The 20,745-nt window shown below is 42.7% G+C and overlaps 1 protein-coding gene across 2 annotated transcripts in view; it reads right to left on the bottom strand.

The window, feature by feature from the left end:
* Positions 1-20,745, bottom strand: part of LOC136874832 (acetylcholine receptor subunit alpha-L1) — a 103,431-nt gene that overhangs the window by 66,050 nt on the left and 16,636 nt on the right. For both annotated transcript variants that reach the window (XM_067148511.2, XM_067148512.2), the window contains exon 3: positions 13,064-13,108. In XM_067148511.2, the coding sequence (XP_067004612.2) occupies positions 13,064-13,108 (45 nt within the window). The remainder of the gene's footprint in view (positions 1-13,063; positions 13,109-20,745) is intronic.

The raw sequence follows: 20,745 nt of genomic DNA, 5'->3' as shown, positions 1-20,745 counted from the left end.
AATTCAACACAGGCCGTGCTAGACACGTCTCCCAGTGGACAATCCGTAAGAACATGGGTTCTACGGGGTATGAGAGCCGGCGCCGCACACGGGTGCCACTGTTAACCCAATGTCATCAGGCACAACGACGCGCATTTGTCGCCAGTCACCAGGGATGGACACTGGAACAATGGCGTAACGTAATATGGTCGGACGAATCACGATTTCAACTGCATCATGCCGATGGGAGGCACCGTGTATGGCGCAGACCACATGAAGCGATGGATCTCGCCTGCCTCGAAGGTGTGGTCCAGGGCGCTGGTGTCTCTGTTATGGTCTGGGGTGCATTTTCCTGGTATGGAATGGGCCCCCTAGTTGTTCTGGAAGAGACTTTGAATGGTACGCGGTATGTTGGGCTGCTCGGAAACCATCTCCACCCATTTTTGGCCTTCCAGCGCCCAGACGGTCCTGCGGTGTGTCAAGATGATAACGCGCCAACATATCGCTCTCACGCCGTCTAGGAATGGTTCCAGGAACATGCAGCGGAGGTCCAACGACTGCCATGGCCACCCAGGAGCCCCGATATGAACCCTATCGAGCATATCTGGGATGTCCTGGAACGCAGGCTCCGTGCCATGGATCCTGCACCCACGAACAGACCAGCATTGGTGGCCGCTCTGCAAACGATTTGGTGTCAGCTGCGTCCAGAGGACTACCAGGGATTTGTCGACTCACTTCCACGGCGTCTCACTGCAGTTCGCAGGGCCAGAGGAGGCCCCACACGCTATTAGGTGACTATCACATGACATTTGCTAAGTCAGTGTATATTAGACATGTTGGCGAAATAAATAACTGGTTCGATAGAAGGCAGTTCGGGTTTAGAAAAGGTTATTCCTCAGAAGCTCAACTTGTAGAATTCCAGCAAGATATAGCAGATATCCTGCATTCAGGAAGTCAAATGGATTATATCGCGATTGGCTTCTCTAAGGCATTTGATAGGGTGGATCATAGGAGACTACTGGCAAAAATGAGTGCGATACGACTTGACAAAAGAGTGACTGAATGGGTGGCTATATTTCTACAAAATAGATAGCAGAGAATTAGAGTAGGCGAAGCTTTATCTGACCCTGTAATAATTAAGAAGGGAATTCCTCAAGGCAGTATTATTGGACCTTTATGTTTTCTTACATATATCAATGATATGTGTAAAGAACAGAAATCAGATATAAGGTTTTTTGCAGACGATGTTATTCTGTACAGAGTAATAAATAAGTTACAAGATCGTGAGCAACTGCAGAATGACCTCGATAATGTTGTGAGATGGACAGTAGGCAATGATATGATGATAAACGGGGTTAAAAGTCAGGTTGTGAGTTTCACAAATAGGAAAAGTCTTCTCAGTTTGAATTACTGTGTTGATGGGGTGAAAGTTCCTTACGGGAATGATTGTAAGTATCTAGGTGTTAATATAAGGAAAGATCTTCACTGGGGTAATCACATAAATGAGATTGTAAATAAAGGGTGCAGATCTCTGCACATGGTTATGGGGGTGTTTAGGGGTTGTAGTAAGAATGTAAAGGAGAGGGCATATAAGTCTCTGGTAAGACCCCAACTAGAGTAATTGTTCCAGTGTATGGGGCCCTCACCATTCGAGAACTGGAAAAAATCCAAAGAAAAGTAGCTCGATTTGTTCTGGGTGATTTCCGACAAAAGAGTAACGTTACAAAAATGTTGCAAAGTTTGGACAGGGAAGACTTGGGAGAAAGGAGACGAGATGCTCGACTAAGTGGTTTGTTCCGAGCTGTCAGTGGAGAGATAATAATAATAATTTCGTGTGGCTATTTCTAGCCGAGTGCAGCCCTTGTAAGGTAGACCCTCCGATGAGGGTGGGCGGCATCTTCCATGTGTAGGTAACTGCGTGTTATTGTGGTGGAGGATAGTATTATGTGTTGTGTGTGAGTTGCAGGGATGTTGGGGACAGCACAAACACCCAGCCCCCGGGCCATTGGAATTAACCAATCAAGGTTAAAATCCCCGACCCGGCCGGGAATCGAACCCGGGACCCTCTGAACCGAAGGCCAGTACGCTGACCATTCAGCCAACGAGTCGGACAGTGGAGAGATGACGTGGAATGACATTAGTATACGAATAAGTTTGAGTGGTGACTTTGAAAGTAGGAAATATCACTATATGAAAATAAAGTTATGCCGCCTCTGTGGTGTAGTGGTTAGCGTGATTAGCTGCCACCCCCGGAGGTCCGGGTTCGATTCCCGGCTCTGCCACGAAATTTGAAAAGTGGTACGAGGGCTGGAACGGGGTCCACTCAGCCTCGGGAGGTCAACTGAGTAGAGGTGGGTTCGATTCCCACCTCAGCCATCCTCGAAGTGGTTTTCCGTGGTTTCCCACTTCACCTCCAGGCGAATGCCGGGATGGTACCTAACTTAAGGCCACGGCCGCTTCCTTCCCTCATCCTTGCCTATCCCTTCCAATCTTCCCATCCCCCTACAAGGCCCCTGTTCACCATAGCAGGTGAGGCCGCCTGGGCGAGGTACTGGTCATACTCCCCAGTTGTATCCCACGACCAAGAGTCTGAAGCTCCAGGACACTGCCCTTGAGGCGGTAGAGGTGGGATCCCTCGCTGAGTCCGAGGGAAAAACCGAACCTGGAGGGTAAACAGATGATGATGATGATGATGATGAAAATAAAGTTGCAATTCAAGAAGACAAACTGGGGAAAATATTTGTTCGCCGGAAGGGGAGGAGTTGGCTATCGGAATAACTTACCAAGGGAGATAATCAGTGAATTTCCAATTTCTTTGCAATCGAAACAGACTTTCAACGTATTAGGTCGTGTTGCGTACATGTAGTACGTGTTGAAGAGATGTTAAGTACAGAACAAAAATGGCCAACCGGACACCAGTGGGATCCGAACCCACAACCTCCCGATTTCGCGTCGGTTGCTCTACCAATTGAGCTATGGTGGCCTAGGCTATGCTTGTTCTGTTTGAAAGGATCTGAGCTACAGGTCTGGCCATTTTTGTTCTGTACTTAACATCTTTTCAACACGTACTACATGTACGTAACGCGACCTAATACGTTGAAAGTCTGTTTCGATTACCATGCGGTCGTGAAAATTCAATATTCATTCTTTGCAATCATTTAAGAAAAGACTAGGAAAGCAACAGATAAGGAATCTGCCACCTGGGCTACTGCCCTAAATGCAGATCTCTAGTGATTGATTGATTGATTGATTGATTGATTGATTGATTGATTGATTGATTGATTGATTGATTGATTGATTGATTGATTGATTGATTGATTGATTGAGTGATTGACATTTACTCCCCACTGCACTTGAAATGGACCCTGTCTTGCCCAATGGAGATTCTCCGCGCCGCTCCAATAGTGCATTTTATGGCGATTCACGACGCCATTGTTGTGAAATCGTGATTCGTCTGAAAACAGGTCTCTTGACAAAAAAGTTGCATTATTGGTTACACTGCGTAATACCCATTGACAAAATGTTACTCTAGCATCAAAATCACGTCCGTGGAGCTGCTGGTGTAACTGCATATAGTATGGGTGAAATTTATTGGTATGCAGTATACGCATGACTGATGACCAACTGATGTTGCTCTGTTATGCAAATGTCTGTGTACTAATATGAGGTTTATTCTGGACAGAGTTAAAACAGCCTCTTCATTTAGACCAGAGATTATAGAAGCATCTCTAACAGATAGTACCCTTCGAAGTGTCCCAGTTTACAGCAATCTTCGTTCAAGATTTCAAAACATATTGGTAGTCGGTAGTCTTCTGTCAGGTAAACGCTCGTGATAGAGACGTTGCAACTGGACTGCGTACTGCCTTGTTTCCCCATAAATAAGCAACATATCAATGTACTTGTTACTGGAATACATGCAGATTGGTGTTGTGATGTGACCTCGTAAGTGTGCATAAACACTGTGTGTCTGTTAAAATGCGGCACGACCGAGCTCGATAGCTGCAGTCGCTTAAGTGCGGCCAGTATCCAGTATTCGGGAGATAGTAGGTTCGAACCCCACTGTCGGTAACCCTGAAGATGGTTTTCCGTGGTTTCCCATTTTCACACCAGGCTGTACCTTAATTAAGGCCACGGCCGCTTCCTTCCCACTCCTAGCCCCTCCCTGTCCCATCGTCGCCATAAGACCTATCTGTGTCGGTGCGACGTAAAGCAACTAGCAAAAAAAAAAATGCGGCACGATCTGTCGGTCAAAAATATTAAAAATAATTAAAACACCGGGGAGTAGGCCGTGCGGTCAGGGGCGCCCAGCTGTGTGCTTCCATCCGGGAGATAGTAGGTTCGAATCACACTGTCGGCAGTCCTGAAGATGGCTCTCCGTGGTTTCACATTCTCACACCAGGCAAATGCTGGGGCTGTATCTCAATTAAGGCCACGGCCACTTCCTTCCCACAAGGCCTTTCCTATCCCACCGTCACCATAAGACCTATCTGTGTTAGTGCGACGTAAAGTAAATTGTAAAAGAAATCATGCATAAGGTTGGAATCGAACCACTACATTGCCGGTATTCAGACACCTTACGTCACCGGCCCTTAACCGACTGAACCACAAAGACAGCATACAAGACACTCGCTAAAGGATTACTACTTAAGTATGTCCGTTCCACTTCAAAAGTTAATATCTGTGTCAAAGTCTTCAATAATGTTATACAGTGTTCATTTAACTTTTTACCATCACGGAGCACTTGACATACATATTAATTCGACCGTTCTTTCTACATAAATTTGCAACAATTCAACGCACCCTTCATAGAAATTCATCGTGAGGAATTGAATAAGTGCTGTGTGTGACCTGTTAGGTGTGGAATATTATTTGTGTGCGTTGGACACGGGAGGTTGTGGGTTCGAATCTCATGCTGGCGGTCCTGAAAATGGTTTTCCTCGGTTTCCCGTTTTCACCACAAGGAAATTGGCGGAACGGTACTTTAATTAAAGACCAAGGCCGGTTTCCTTCTCAATCCTTCACCTAACTATTCTTAGGGGAAAGACGCCAAATCAGAGCGCACACCCCTTAAAACCAATAGCAAAAAAATTATTATTATTATTATTATTATTATTATTATTATTATTATTATTATTATTATTATTATTATTATATCCCCGCTAAAAAAATGGCTCATGCTATATAAGAACTCACACAATTTCTGCTCCAGCCCTTAACCGATTCAGCCACGAAGTCAACATACATGATACTTAAGTACACATAGCCGTTCCACCTGGAAAGTTAATATCCGTGTCGAAGACTTCAGTGATGGTTTAGAGTGTTCGTTTAACTTCTTTACATTACAGAGCACGTGGCATAACCAATTAATTCGATCGTATGACGGGTACCTGTGTTATTTCAAGGCGTAATAAATCACATGTTTGCAGAATGGTCCTTAGAATTTGGCACGGAATTGTGCATAGTAGTTTTTCCTTTGCTAGGTCCAAGGATCAATTTACAGTGATGACACACAGGTAGGGAAGAGCCTTATCGACCATGTCAAGTTATTTGGTGTTCATAAAACAAAATTATAAGGATCTTTAGGTTATACGCGTTGAGTTGCCTATCTCCGAAAAAATAAGGGGCTGGTGAACCACCCGGTGTATACCAGAAGATGGCTGTGGATGACAATTACCTTCTCATTTCGAGGTGCATGCACCTGTAAGTTAGTAGGGAGGAGATACGGGAGTTCGTCTTCAAAACATAATTTGATGTTCTTGAATTTAGGCCCGTAAGATTGAACAGGAAGAATAGCATATTTTGACAAATTTCTTACATCAGTTTCACCTATCTGCGATTCAATCCGATTTTGACGCAAAAATAATTGATGGCACATCAGCCCTACATTGCTTCGTGTTACAAAGCTATCGGCAACGACAGCCGAACTCCGGAATTCCTGATGAGGGTAACGAATAGCAAAGAACACTCCAGTGATTGGTTTTGGCGGACTCAAGAATTTTTCAGAATTAATTCAGAATTTATTTCCCTTTATATAACATGATTTAAGTACCTACTGCAAATTACGTAAACACTTTTTTAATTTAAAACTTTGAGTTTAAAATGTATTTACCATTTAAGTTCATTTCTTGCTGCAAAAAGTTTTGATGCTAGCCAACGTCATTGTCTGTTAGACGTAAATAGCACTATATCATTACACTTTAAATAAATTTTGGAATGTGTGAACAGTATTAATATACTGTAGTTTTGAATATGTTAAATTGTGGTTAATACATCGTAAATTATAAGGCAGCACTCATCTATTGTTAATAGCCTAAAGAAAACTAGCGATGCAGTGGTGAAAACAGCCACAAAACTTCAAACTGCTCTGGTGTAAAATTGCGCTTTTATTCCATATTGTACTTTATCTTCAAGGTACAGAATTTAGAAGACCTTGAATTTCTTTTGAACAGAATCAACAAAGATAGCAAGGATTTTGTCTTTAAAATATTAATGCATGGTACTCAGCAAACCGACAACAAAAGCGCTCTTATTCAAACTTGGTGGAAACACTATTACAAGGGTGTGATATTTCAAGTACCCGGGGTGCTGGCTAACGTAAGAATGGTGATGTGGAAAATAAAAACAGAATTGGCATTGCTAAAAGAGTTTCTAAAATTCTTTCTTGACTCGTTTACCGTCCAGGGTTGGTATTTCCCCCGGACTCAGCGAGGGACCCCACCTCTTTCGCCTCAAGGGCAGCGTCCTGAAGTGGGAGGCTTTGGGTTGGGGATACACTTGGGAAGGAGAACCAGTACCTCGACCAGGTGGCCTCGTCTGCTGTGCTGAACAGGGGCCTTGTCGGGGAGTGGTAAGATTGGATAGGCAAGGAAGGGAGAAGGAAATGACCGTGGCCTTAAGTTGGATACCATCCCGACATTTGCCTGGAAGAGAAGTGGGAAACCACGTAAAAGCACACTCAGTTGACCTCCCAAGGCTGAGTAAACCCCGTTTCAGCCCTCGTACCACTTTTTAAATTTCATGGCAGATCCGGGAATCGAACCCCGGCCTACAGGGCAGGCAGCTAATCACACTAGCCTCTACACCACAGAGGCGGAATTCATTATTATTATTATTATTATTATTATTATTATTATTATTATTATTATTATTATTATTATTATTATTGTTATTATTATTGTTGTATCAGGGGGACACCTTCGCCGGCTATTTAAACCGCGCGCCTTCTCTGCGGCCATCTGTGCCAGCGGACATGAACTTTTAAAAACTTCCAAAAAACCTTCTTCTTCGACGATTATATGGCTCTACCGCCTATTTGTAAGCGACATCTTATGGCTAGACATAAACTAATAGCTTAGGAAAGTTTGCTTTTGTTATTGATAAACCTTTTTCTGAGGATTGTTTTTTAATGTACCGATACTTAAGTTGGTTACTCCTCTATATCACATGCTTGTGAGTATGTTCTCTAGCCAATCAAACCCAGGGGTGTGTATGGAAATTCAGCCTATCAGCATATTGTATTTTAATTTAGTCTAGAACTTTCCCTTACGGAACTATATAAGGAGGGCACTTTAGGGCCGTCTTGTCTGAATTGTTCCACTTCTTGAGAGTGCGACTTGACGGAGGCCAGAGAGGGCTAGGTAGGCAGGGTCGCGGCTTTCTTGAAGAAGATCCAGCGCTGTCAGATAATGGTAGAATTTACCTAAACATGCGATCGTGGTTGCGGGTATTTCGAGGGGAAGGTTTCAGCCGTTTTCTTAATGTTATTTTGTCTTTTGTTTGTTAAAATATAGGACTTTCCGCGCACTCCTTGGACTCTCTTTCTATTCCCTTGTGGGAAATATTTAATGTAAAGGAGTATGAGTGGTGACCCTCAGTTGTCTCCCCTTCAACTTTTGAGTTGGGTGACTAAAGTATTCAACCTCTAAATTTTGAAAATCTTGTCTCGGCTTTTAAATGTTCCACTTTTAGTCAACCTTTTTAGAATAGGATTAGCCTCTGTGTTACTGGGCCTTAAGCCCACTTAGGTCCTCGTCTTTCCAGAAATGCCTATAAGGAGTGCTGGTGTTTCGCCTCCTTGCCTTCTGTTAATGGCCTGTTATGTATAACCTTTTCTTTTTATTCTTAAGGCCTTGTAGTATGGGTAATTATGCCCCTATGTATTCTGTATTCTTAGGGTAACTGTGTCTTCGTTTTGCTTCCCTGTGGGAACAGTAATTAAACTAATTGTAGAACTTCGCAAGTGATAAGCCCACCATTGGGCAACCGCGTATGAACATTTTGAAGTGAGGTCACCCTATGGTTACCTACTGTAATTAAGAGTGTTAAAAGCAACTAACTGCCTGTTCGAGGCTAGACTCTTGTATTTGGAGCTGACTCTCCTATAAAGTGTATCTGTTCGGAGCAAACTATGCTCTTTCACAATATTGTACATGTCAGGAGCAATTATGTTCCTTCGTATGTAATTTCACGACAGGGAGTTTCTCCCAAGTTATTTTGTACCTGATTTAGGACTTCTAAGTCTAATTTATTGTCAGAGCTGACGAGTTCGTTGTTAACGTTTTCAACTGTTCTTTGTTACACTAGTAAATTTCTCTCTTTCTCTCAATTTTAAGAAAGGAAAGAAGTACAATTTCCAAATTTGTTAGAGTCGAAATTGCTCTAAGTAATCCCCTGTCCAGCCATTCAACCCTGACGCGTCCTATTCTGTGAAACACGGAATTAACAGAACCATTATTATTATTATTATTATTATTATTATTATTAACACTAATCAAAAGGAAAAGGAAACCACGAAGTGCATGAAAATAAAAGACATTCTAGTCTTCGGGTCGGAAGAGAACAAGAGTTGATCAAGAGAGGCCGGATAGAAAAGTGAAAGTGGGGAGTTCTGGTGCAAGTAAGTGAAGCATTGTCAGACGCAGTCATGGGATCTTAGTTCTCCAGTTCACTTTCCCATTTCGAGGACCGCTCAAGAGTTACCCCCTTTTAGTCGTGATAGGGATACTATGAATGTATTCTACTGTATGCCCATACCCAGAGGAGTAGCCGAAATTCCGTCAATGCACCGTCTATAGCATTTAATGGGATCGTTAAACAAATAACATTGTTTAGTACAGTATTGTTAATTTTGTGCCGCCTCTATGGTGTAGTGGTTAGTGTAATTAGCTGCCACCCTCGGAATCCGGAGTTCGATTCCCGGCTCTGTCACGAAATTTGAAAAGTGGCATTAGGTCTGGAACGGGGTCCGCTCAGCCTTGGGAGGTCAACTGAATAGAAGGGTTTAGATTTCCGCCTCAGCCATCCTTGAAGTGGTTTTCCGTGGTTTCCCACTTCTCCAGGCAAATGCCGGGGTGGTACCTAACTTAAGGCCACGGCCGCTTCCTTCCTCTTCCAGGTCTATCCCTTCCAATCTTCCCATCCCCCTACAAGGCTACTGTTCAGTATAGCAGGTGAGACAGCCTGGGCGAGGTACTGGTCCTCATTCCCCGTTGTATCCCCGATCCAAAGTCTCACGCTCCAGAACACTGTCCTTGAAGCGGTAGAGGTCGGATCCCTCACTGAGTCCGAGGGGGAAACTAACCCTGGAGGGTAAACGGATTAAGAAAGAAAGAAAGAAGAAAGGAAATAAAGATTTTGTTATTTAAATACCTCATAATAACAGATCGAATGATATTGTTGTCGCTACTTCTCTGCAGTTAAAATGCCAATAGTTTCCACAGTTGGGCTATTATGCTATTTTATTTATTATAAGTTACATCACAAGCAGGTGATAGGAGCACGTACGTTTCACACCTCGCCCTTGAGGTACAAACGTCCGTTTCTAACGATGTAGGCAACTACGTTCGATGGGCACCTTATACTTCCGTCCATGTCTGTGGTGGTGGTGGTTATTTTTAAGAGAAAGTCCAATTGGGCAACCTTCCTCTCTTAACACTAATCAGGAGGAAAGTGGAAGAGGTCCGACACTTCAAGCAATGAAGATATCGGTAATAGAAAAGGAAGCGTTACGAAGAAAAGATCTCAATTGGGGTAAACACATAAAAGCGACTGGAAATAAAGGTTACCTATCTCTTCATATGATTATGATGGTATTTAGGGACTTTAATAGGGATGTAAAGTAGAAGGCGTATAAGTCACTGTAAGAGTGGTGGTGATGGTGATTATTGTTTTAAGAGGACGTACAACTAGGCACCATCCTCTGCAGTATATAACACTAATCAGAGGAGAAAATGGAAGGGAACCGACACTGCGAAAAATGAAAGTATCGGCCAAAGGAAGACAAGGACCACGAAGGGCATGAAAATGAAAGACTCGCTAGGCCTCAAGTACTCTAGTACCGTCGGGGTCGGAAAAGAACAAGAGTTGACCAAGGGAGATCAGACAGGGTAGGTGAAATTGAGGATCCTGGCACAAGTATGTGGAAGCAAACCAGGAATCAGCTAAGGGCCCCATAGTCGCCAACCTACACTCCCAAATTAAGAGCCCCTGTGACCCCTTTTAGTCGCCTCTTACGACAGGCAGGGAATACCGAGGGCGTTATTCTACCGCCCACACCCACAGGGGGAACACTGGTAATATCCTAATTAGAGTATGGTTCTAGTGTATGGGACCCTCACCAGGGATACTTGATATAAGAACTTGATATTGTAACGTTCCAGACGTTACAGTGTAATTATGTTAATTTTATTATGTGTAATTAATTCAGGAATTTAACGTCATGATATTTATTTTGGTATGTAATTGTATTATAATTCATGTTTAATCATTTGCTCACTATCATTTCATTACTTTGTAACTACGACTTGTAAACGAGGGCTGAATATCCTAATATTCACTTAGATTCTTGCGACATTCGTTTAAAATTAACTTGCAGTAGATTTCCTCTATCTTGCCACATCACCGAGGAAGAAGGAAGGACAAATTTAGACACCAAGTTCTGGGAAAAGCGAGCACGTGTTCAAGCGTTCTAACGTAAGCTACCGTATTTCGACCAGAATTATTCAAACTGATCACCGCCTATATTTTCAAAGGAGCGTCATGTTGCCATGGATACTGAGTGAAAGGACTAATAGAAGAACAGTTGATATCAGGGTTAAGACCCGTCAACTCTAATATCTGGAGTGGGGAGAGACGTGTCATCTGATTGGACCACGTGTAGCGACCTGTAATTAGCGCCAGAGAAGGTTATAAAAGGGCGTGTTGGAGCTCTTGGCTTCATCTTCTACGTGATTCTTATTGAGTTTCTACAATCTTCTACTTGATCTTCTACTTGATTCTTCTACTTGATTCTTCGGATTCTTCGTTTGATTCTGCATTCGTATTCTACATTAATTACTTCATTTACCACGACATGGTACTTAGAAATTCTGAATGAGGGGTGTATAGCCACTCTCATCAGGAAGTACGTACAGCTCGGCTACAAGACCGGTTTGAACCAGTCTAAGTCAATAGGTAGTATTAATCTAGATAGAAATGAAACTTCAGAGCACATTTTCAGTAAAGTTGGAAGGATTCTTAATTGAGTATCCTCTCCATAAAACCCAAGGTGGTTCTTCTAACTATGACTTAGGGCTTATCTCCAATATATGGGATAGAGCATAATAGGGAGTGTTAGTTTTGAAGTCATCTTCCAATTAGTGGGAGGTGCAATTTGCAAGGTAGGAATGGTACTTAGCTGCAGATGAAGTGATCTCAAAGACGACCGGTGATGTTCCAGCTACAAGGATGGAAGCTTTCCAAGGACCAGCAGAACAAGACTACATGGTGAGCAAGCGAGTTAAAGATATTGCAAGTTTTCGCGAAGTAGAGTCATTCAATTTTTTGTTAAATTCATTTTCTATTTTAAATTCAGTTCTCGTTAAACCGTCGTCATTTATATTCAATATAATAAATAGTATTTTTCTAGTTCACTTTAATCAATCTGCCTTAATTAGCCTTTTGATTTCTAATTCTCCTGCTTATTGATTAGTGCACTATCACCCCACCCCTGTGATAAGAGTCCGTCCAAGCTTGATTATAAATTTTTATCTTTAAGTCCTCAACTTAAAGATTGGCGCCCTTAGCTTGAATGGTTGCATTTCTCGTTCGATGATTGTTCTCCGAGAGGGGAAGTCACAATATATGAACTAGAAAAGATTCAAAGGAAAGGGGCACAATTTGTTCTGGGCTATTTCCGACAGAAGAGTAGTGTTACGAAAATGTTGCGAACTTTGGGATGGGAAGACTTGGAAGAAACGGTCGAAGAAACGAACAGCTCGATTAAGCGGAATGTTTTGAGCTGTCAGTGGAGCGATGGCTTGGAATGACTGGGGACGAATAAGCTTAAGTGGCGTTTTAAGAGTAGGAAAGATCATAAAAAGCAGACAAATTTGGAACTGAACAGGTCAAATTGGGGCAAATACTCGTTTACGGGCAGATAGAGACCGGAATAATCACCAAGGGAGATGTTTGATAAATTTTCAGTTTCTTTGAAATACTATGTAAACAACTGATACGGAATCTGTCACCTGAGCGACAGCATTGATTGATTGATTGATTGATTGATTGATTGATTGATTGATTGATTGATTGATTGATTGATTGATTGATTGATTGATTGATTGATTGATTGATTGATTGATTGATTGATTGATTGATTGATTGATTGATTGATTGATTGATTGATTGATTGATTGATTGATTGATTGATTGATTGATTGATTGATTGATTGATTGATTGATTGATTGATTGATTGATTGATTGATTGATTGATTGATTGATTGATTGATGTGAAAATTAAAGACTTACTAGGCCTCGCAAACTTAATACTGTCGGATCAGAAGAGATCAAGAGTTTACCAAGAAAGGTCGGAAAGGAAAGGTACATGAAGAACCTGACACAAGTAAACGGAAGCAAAGGCCAGACTCAGCTAAGAGGAACCGTGGTCCCCAACCCACGACCCCAAATTGAGAATCCCTGGTACCCCTTTTAATCGCCTCTTAAGACAGGCAGGACATTCCGTGGAAGTATTCTACCACCCCTATCCAAAGGGCATCTATGTACGTGAGAAAGAGAATTAATTATCTGACACGCACCGATACTCACCCAAATCATCCAGCTGGTCACAAATAGTTGGTCTGTATATTCATTCTGCAATAAGAACACAGAGAAATGAGTAACATTAGAAAATATATAACTTAAACTCATTAATACATGTTAGGAACTTGTTAAGTTTTATCTTAACTTCTTGACCAGTAGAAGTAAAGTAAAAATTATTCTGCTACCTTTCTTAACATACGATGTTCTAAATAACTGAAATTTAACATTAGAACGGGTATTCATTGCTCAGGTTGTCATAGATGTGATATAAATGTGCACTCCAATATTTACATTGAAGCAGAGGCGGTACGTGGTATTGTTGCAGGGTTGCACAACTCCCAATAATTTTGAACTTCATTTGTCCTCTTTTCTTCCAATGTTTAAGTTTAATAAACCTAACATATATTCTAAAACAAGTTAAAATCAACCATCTTTGGCCGTTCGCTGTACCAATGCTTCGTAATGGACCAATAAAGGCTGCTGGCTTTGAATCAAACTCAGGGGGTTTACTTTCCTACGGCAACTCCCTAGCGGACAGCGCGGTGTAATGTACAGTACCTCAGCAGCGGCGAGCCTAAGCCTGCACAGCATCAGCCAGCATGCTCGCCAGTATTGGTTTCAGGGAAATGCATGAGACTAGCAAGTCCCCTGCCGAGAAACAGTTCCAAATGTTCCCGTTAGATTGTGCCACTCTGCGGAGATTATTTCATTCCTACTTTCTCTCTTCTTGCAAAGTTAATTTCATTTACATTTTATTTTATTTATAAATTTCGCTGATCGTTGCACCGGCACAGATAGGTGTTACGGCGACGATAGGGTAGGAAAGGACTAGGAGTTGGAAGGAAGCGACCGTGGCTTTAATAAAGGCACAGCCACAGCATTTGCCTGTTGTGAAAATGGGAAACAGCAGAAAACCATCTTCAGGGCTTCCGACAGTGGTGTTCGAACCCGCTTATACCCCGAATGCAAGCTCACAGCTATACGACCCTAACCGCACGGCCAACTTGCTGGGTGATTTCTTTTCCACGCTATACCAGACCACCCACAATATATATATATTTTGCTAGTTGCTTTACGTCGCACCGACACAGATAGGTCTTATGGCGACGATGGGACAGGGAAGGGCTAGGAGTGGGAAGGTAGCTGCCGTGGCCTTAATTAAGGTACAGCCCCAGCATTTGCCTGGTGTGAAAATATGAAACCACGGAAAACCATTGTCAGGGCTGCCGACAGTGGGGTTCGAACCTACTATCTCCCGAATACTGGATACCGGCCGCACTAAAGCGACTGCAGCTATCGAGCTCGGTACCCACAATATTAGCAACATCTTGCTTCAATGAAAAAACAGACGGCAAATTTTCAGTTCAAGTGAGACAAAAGTAACTGTGCCAGGCTGAGTGGCTCAGACGGTTGAGGCCCTGGCTTTCTAACCCCAACGTGGCAGGTTCGATCCTGGCTCAGTCCGGTGGTATTTGAAGGTGCTCATATACATCAGCCTCGTGTCAGTAGATTTACTGGCGTGTAAAAGAACTCCGGCATCTCGGCGTCTCCGAAACCGTAAAAAGTCGTTAGTAGGAAGTATAGCCAATAACATTATTATTAAGAGTAACTGTAGTTACAGTGTACAATTAGCCTCTTATTTCCTGGGTTATAATTGACAGATGTATTACAGTTTTAGTAGGAATGCAGTTCATTACTTAACGATAATAGAGTTTCTTGTTTATTTCTGTAAGCTATAAAAATGTGACACTGAAAATTTTGGTGCAACACCCAGCTTCAGATACCACCAGCCGCCATTGCACTGAAGTACTATATTTTTGAATGTATTATTGAAACAATTGTGTTATTAGTACAGTTATGTATACGAAAACTATTCAATCAATCAATCAATCAATCAATCAATCAATCAATCAATCAATCAATCAATCAATCAATCAATCAATCGATCAGTCAATCAATCAATCAATCAATCCCTACTGGTCTGCATTTAGGGCAGTCGCCCAGGTGGCAGATTCCCTATCTGTTGTTTTCCTAGCATTTTCTTAAATGATTGCAAAGAAATTGGAAATTTATTGAACATCTCCCTTGCTAAGTTATTCCAATCCCTAACTCCCCTTCCTATTTCAAATAATAATAATAAAAAGCATTACAATATAAACCACCACGAAGGCATCTATTGTCTGTCCACCATCTTATTACAGAATATTTCCCTTCAGTATCGTCTTGCTCCGGCATAAGCCACTAGTATAGAGCACAAAAGTATAGAACTTTACTAAGAAACTTAAAATGTAAAAGAGCTAAAACCGATTAGTTCCCGGTGATGCATTTTCGCAACAGCGTACAGTGATATAAATTTTGTTAAATAAAGTTGGCAGCAGCTATTGTGAACTCTTTGGTGTTAGCCATATAGTTACAACATAACTCAAGCTACGAGCTCCACGTGTTACTCACCGTATGAGACAGCGTGTCGTCCTATGGATAGCTGGTGAATTGAAACATGAATGAACTCCGAAAATGGCGGTGCCTGACCGACAACAACGGTAAGTAAATCCTAATGAAACTGAAGCTATAATGACGGACTCGTGTTTATAGCGTAGCCTGTGTGAAAAACATTAATCTCGGATGCAACAATGGGTCACTCAGACTATACTTCTAATAATAAGAGTTGGTGTCTGACATTTCTTAGAGGGAGGTCCGTTTACTGCCTGCCGAGGCGGGATAAAGGGAGTGGCTGTGTGGTTGCCATGGAAACGAGGGTGGGGCGACTGCGGTTGCCATGGAGATAAAACTTAAGGGCAGCTCGTCTTGCTGGGAGTTGCCAAACCTGTCACTGTCACTGATAAGAACCTGAATGTTTGTATAAGAGTGATCGCAAATCGGACGACACCGCCTGGCCAGGTAGTCTACAGCAGATCACAGCGGTCAGAATGAAGGAGGGAACAAGTGAGCCGGAAGCGAGGGGTAAGAGCATGTAGAAAAGAATGCTGGAATGTGGCAACATCGTGAAATGGCACGTGCAATGCTCCTCCCTCCAACCTTACCTGCCAGACGCCAACTTTAGTTAAGTCTAGTATAGTTAGATTACGAGTGTCGCATTTTCGCAGCACCAAGCACAAATTATACCAAAAACATTAAATTTTATTCTGGTATCTGTTCTTTCTTAACCTGCTTACCTTCCAGAGTTGGTTTTCCCTCGGACTCAGCGAGGGATCCCACCTCTACCGCCTCAAGGGCAGTGTCCTGGACGTGAGACATTGGAATGTATTATTGAAACAATTGTGTAATAGTACAGTCATGTATACGAAAACTATTCAATCAATCAATCAATCAATCAATCAATCAATCAATCAATCAATCAATCAATCAATCAATCCCTACTGATGATGAGGATGACCAGTAACTCGCCCAGGCGACCTCACCTGCTATACTGAACAGGGGCTTTGGTGGGGGATGGGAAGATTGGAAGGGATAGACAAGGAAGAGGGAAGGAAATGGCTGTGGCCTTAAGTTAGGTACCATCCCGGCATTTGCCTGGAGGAGAAGTGAGAAACCACGGAAAAACACTTCCAGGATGGCTGAGGTGGGAATCGAACCCACCTCTACTCAGTTGATCTCCCGAGGCTGAGTGGACCCCGTTCCAGCCCTGGTACCACTTTTCAAATTTCGTGGAAGAGCCAGAAATCGAACCCGGGCCTCCGGGGGTGGCAGCTGATCACACTAACCACACTACATCACAGAGGCGGAAATTCCGGTGTCTGTTGACATATTATTATAGTTCTGACCATTTTCTTAGTACTTCTGTGCACGTTTTTGCATTTTCGTTATCTTTTTCATCTCATGTAGGAGCCTGTCCATGCACTAGATTGTGGCATTAGTGGAGGAGGAGGAGGAGCCTCCAGATATGTTAGGAGCCAACTACGTGGCTGTATTCATGGCTCTTCCGCCGGTAAGGTACGACGCAGATGAAGGCAGTGCTGACGAAGACGCTGGAGGAACAATAAATAATCTAAGTGGGCAGCGGTTAAGATCTGAAGCCGAAGCCATCTTCCGTAATGTAACTTTGTAACTGGTTACACAAACATAATTAAATAATAATAATACTAATACTAATACTAATAATAATAATAATAATAATAATAATAATAATAATAATAATAATAATAATAATAATAATAATAATAATGAAGAAGAATCTTATGAATTTACGATTTTAAACGCGTAGTAAAAACATTAGAACACACCACCGCCGTCTCAATCTCTATATACTGCCTGCTCTGTGCCGCGAGAATTACGTTTACAGCGACATTGAAGATGGCAGCACTTACCGCACCCAGAGCACATGTTGGTTAAATGAGAGTTGGTCCGTAACACCAATATAAAATGAAAAATAATTCTTAACATGTTGCTAATTGAGAAGATAATGTACATACAGAAACTAAGATTTCTCATTTGAGCTTGGCTTAAGATACAGAAACGTAAAATATATAAAATCTTACCAGTTACAGTAGATATATTAGGATCATCCCACTGCTGCATGGTACATACATATTTCAGAATGTTCTTGACACCAGTAACGGAGCACCTTTTCAGTCCTTTATTTACTGTTATTTACCAGCAGTGGACGCAAAAAAATTCCTATCACTATTTCGCTGACCCTTTGTTCATGACCAGATTTCAGGATACGTTTTATAGCACATAATGCAGTGCGTGCGTTCGTCATGTCATTAAATCCACCACCCAATCTCACTGAACTAAATAGAGCTTCTATTGCGTCTCCTGAAAATTATCCAGCGAGAACATAAAATAACCGATTTTGTAACAGATAGGACATGCATTCCACTGTAGATTTCACAGTTAGCAAGACAGCATCTGCCGTCTCATTGGTCAGACACTTCAGTTTTTCACGTTTTGATTCCAACCGAATTATTTTAACGTAATCGATGAAATCATCATTCAACCATTGTAAGTATTTTATCAGCTGGTGAATAGAAATACACACAATCTGGATTGTTTTGCCGAAAGGCATTACAGTAATAATTTCTGAACTAAAAGGGATAGATCGGAGACTCCTAAGCCTTTAACGAGGAAGTAGGCAGCAGGACTAGAGAACTTCTTTCAAAGTCGGATTACAAGAAAACACAACAGTGTATTCGCGAGAGCAAGAGATTTTACAATATCTGTACCGCATAGACCTTCAACATTGAACACGCAAACGAACTTGTCACTGGTTCGGTCGTAGAGGAGCCGTACCTAATTAGTCATTTAATCGGCGATAGTAGTATAATGGGAGAGTTCGGCGGCCTCCTCCTCCTCCGGCTCTCGGAAGAGGCCTCCTCCTCAGCCAGTGGCCTCCTCCTCCTCCTCAGCCAGTGGCCTCCCAGTGGCCACCTCCTCCTCCTCCTCAGCCAGTGGCCTCCCAGTGGCCTCCTCCACCTCAGCCAGAGGCCTCTTCCAGTGCTGCCAACTTAACCTAACTAGCGCGAGATAAACAAAGCCACGTGCTTTTTGACAGACAACAACGCACCGCTAACCTCAGTACTGCCATCTTGACGGGCCTAAACCTCAGTAGCGCCAACTTAACCTCACAAGCGCGAGGTAAACAAAGCCACGTGCTTTTTGACAGCCACGTGCTTTTTGACAGATTTGTAAACAAAGCCACGTGCTTTTTGACAGCTGTCATCGACAACAACGCATCGCAAACCTCAGTACTACCATCTTGACGGGCCTAAACCCCAGTAGTGCCAACTTAACCTAACTAGCATGAGGTAAACAAAGCCACGTGTTTTTTGACAGCCACGTGCTTTTTGACAGACAACAACGCATCGCTAACCTCAGTACTGCCATCTTGACGGGCCTAAACCTTAGTGGTACCAACTTAACCTCACTAGCGCGAGGTAAACAAAGCCACGTGCTTTTTGACAGCCACGTGCTTTTGACAGATTTGTAAACAAAGCCACGTGCTTTTTGACAGACAACAACGCATCGCAAACCTCAGTACTGCCATCTTGACGGGAATAAACCTTAGTGGTACCAACTTAACCTCACTAGCTCGAGATAAACAAATCCACGTGCTTTTTGACAGCCACGTGCTTTTTTGATAGCTGTCATCTGCCATCTTTGAGCACAGTGCTGCCCTCTTTAGCTACTTACCTTTGAAATGTGGTGGCGGATAATTTGAAAAAATGCTTTTCGACATGCAGCCATCTTTAATCCAGAGAGAACAGTGCTGCCCTCTATGTGGTGGCGGCAAATTCCACGTGCTCTTGTTTGAAAACATACTCACGTGCTTTTTTGACAGCTGTCATCCGCCATCTTTAATCCAGAGAGAACAGTGCTGCCCTCTATGTGGTGGCGGCAAATTCCACGTGCTCTTGTTTGAAAACATACTCACGTGCTTTTTTGACAGCTGTCATCCGCCATCTTTAATCCAGAGAGAACAGTGCTGCCCTCTATGTGGTGGCGGCAAATTGAAAAATTCCATGTAGAAACAAAGCCATGTGCTTTTTTGACAGCTGTCATCTGCCATCTTTGAGAACAGTGCTGCCCTCTATGTGGTGACGGCAAATTCCACGTAGAAACATACTCACGTGCTTTTTTGACAGCTGTCATCCGCCATCTTTGAGAACAGTGCTGCCCTCTATGTGGTGGCGGCAAATTCCACGTAGAAACAAAGCTATGTGCTTTTTTGACAGCTGTCATCCACCATCTTTAATCCGAAGAGAACAGTGCTGCCCTCTATGTGGTGACGGCAAATTCCACGTAGAAACAAAGCCATGTGCAGCTGTCATCTGCCATCTTTAATCACCGTGCTGCCCGGTGACGGCAAATTCCACGTAGAAACAAAGCCATGTGCTTTTTTGACAGCTGTCATCCGCCATCTTTAATCACCGTGCTACACTCTATGTGGTGGCGACAAATTCTAAATGCTTTACAAACCCATGTGCTTTTCTGACAGAGCTGTCATCCACCATCTTTAATCACCGTGCTGCCCCGGTGACGGCAAATTCCACGTGCTCTTGTTTGGAAACAAAGCTTTTAATCCAGAGAGAACAGTGCTGCCCTGGCGGCGGTAAATTCCACGTGCTCTTGTTAGTTCGTGATTTAAAATCTAAGCTAGCTGTAAATCCCCGATTCTCGACAGATTCTTAATCCGAGTTGTCAGGAAGGGCAACCAAGAGCTTAGATACTGCTAGTTTTGCATCAGGGAGGGCGACTAGTCTTAAAAACAAATTCTTGCGATTTAAAATCTTAGTCAGGAAGGGCATCCGGCCGTAAAACAATAGTTCGTGATTTAAAATCTAAGAAGTTGATCTAGCTGTAAATCCCCGATTCTCGACAGATTCTTAATCCGAGTTGTCAGGAAGGGCAACCGGTCGTAAAACTATGAGGTTAGATACTGCTAGTTTTGCATCAGGAAGGACAACTCAACACATTCATGCGATTTAAACACATTTTTATTCCCAAGAGAATCGAACCCGAGACTACCGGGTGAGAGGCATGCATACTGTAGGCTATAGATTTGTCCTACAGTCCTCGAAGTATCGGCACAGTCATTCTGAGCGAGTTGTGTGGAATGCATGTGTTAGCTGAAATTGTATACGTATCTTCCGGCTCGACCTTGAACGAAGACACTGATAAGCGGCTTGTAACTCGCGAACGTCTTCTTATGTGAGTACCATTCAAGCTCT

The sequence above is a fragment of the Anabrus simplex genome, chromosome 5 (genome assembly GCF_040414725.1).
Source record: "Anabrus simplex isolate iqAnaSimp1 chromosome 5, ASM4041472v1, whole genome shotgun sequence".
Lineage (NCBI taxonomy): Eukaryota > Metazoa > Arthropoda > Insecta > Orthoptera > Tettigoniidae > Anabrus > Anabrus simplex.
Note: the sequence above shows the minus strand (reverse complement) of the source record. Positions and strands in the feature narration are given on the sequence as shown.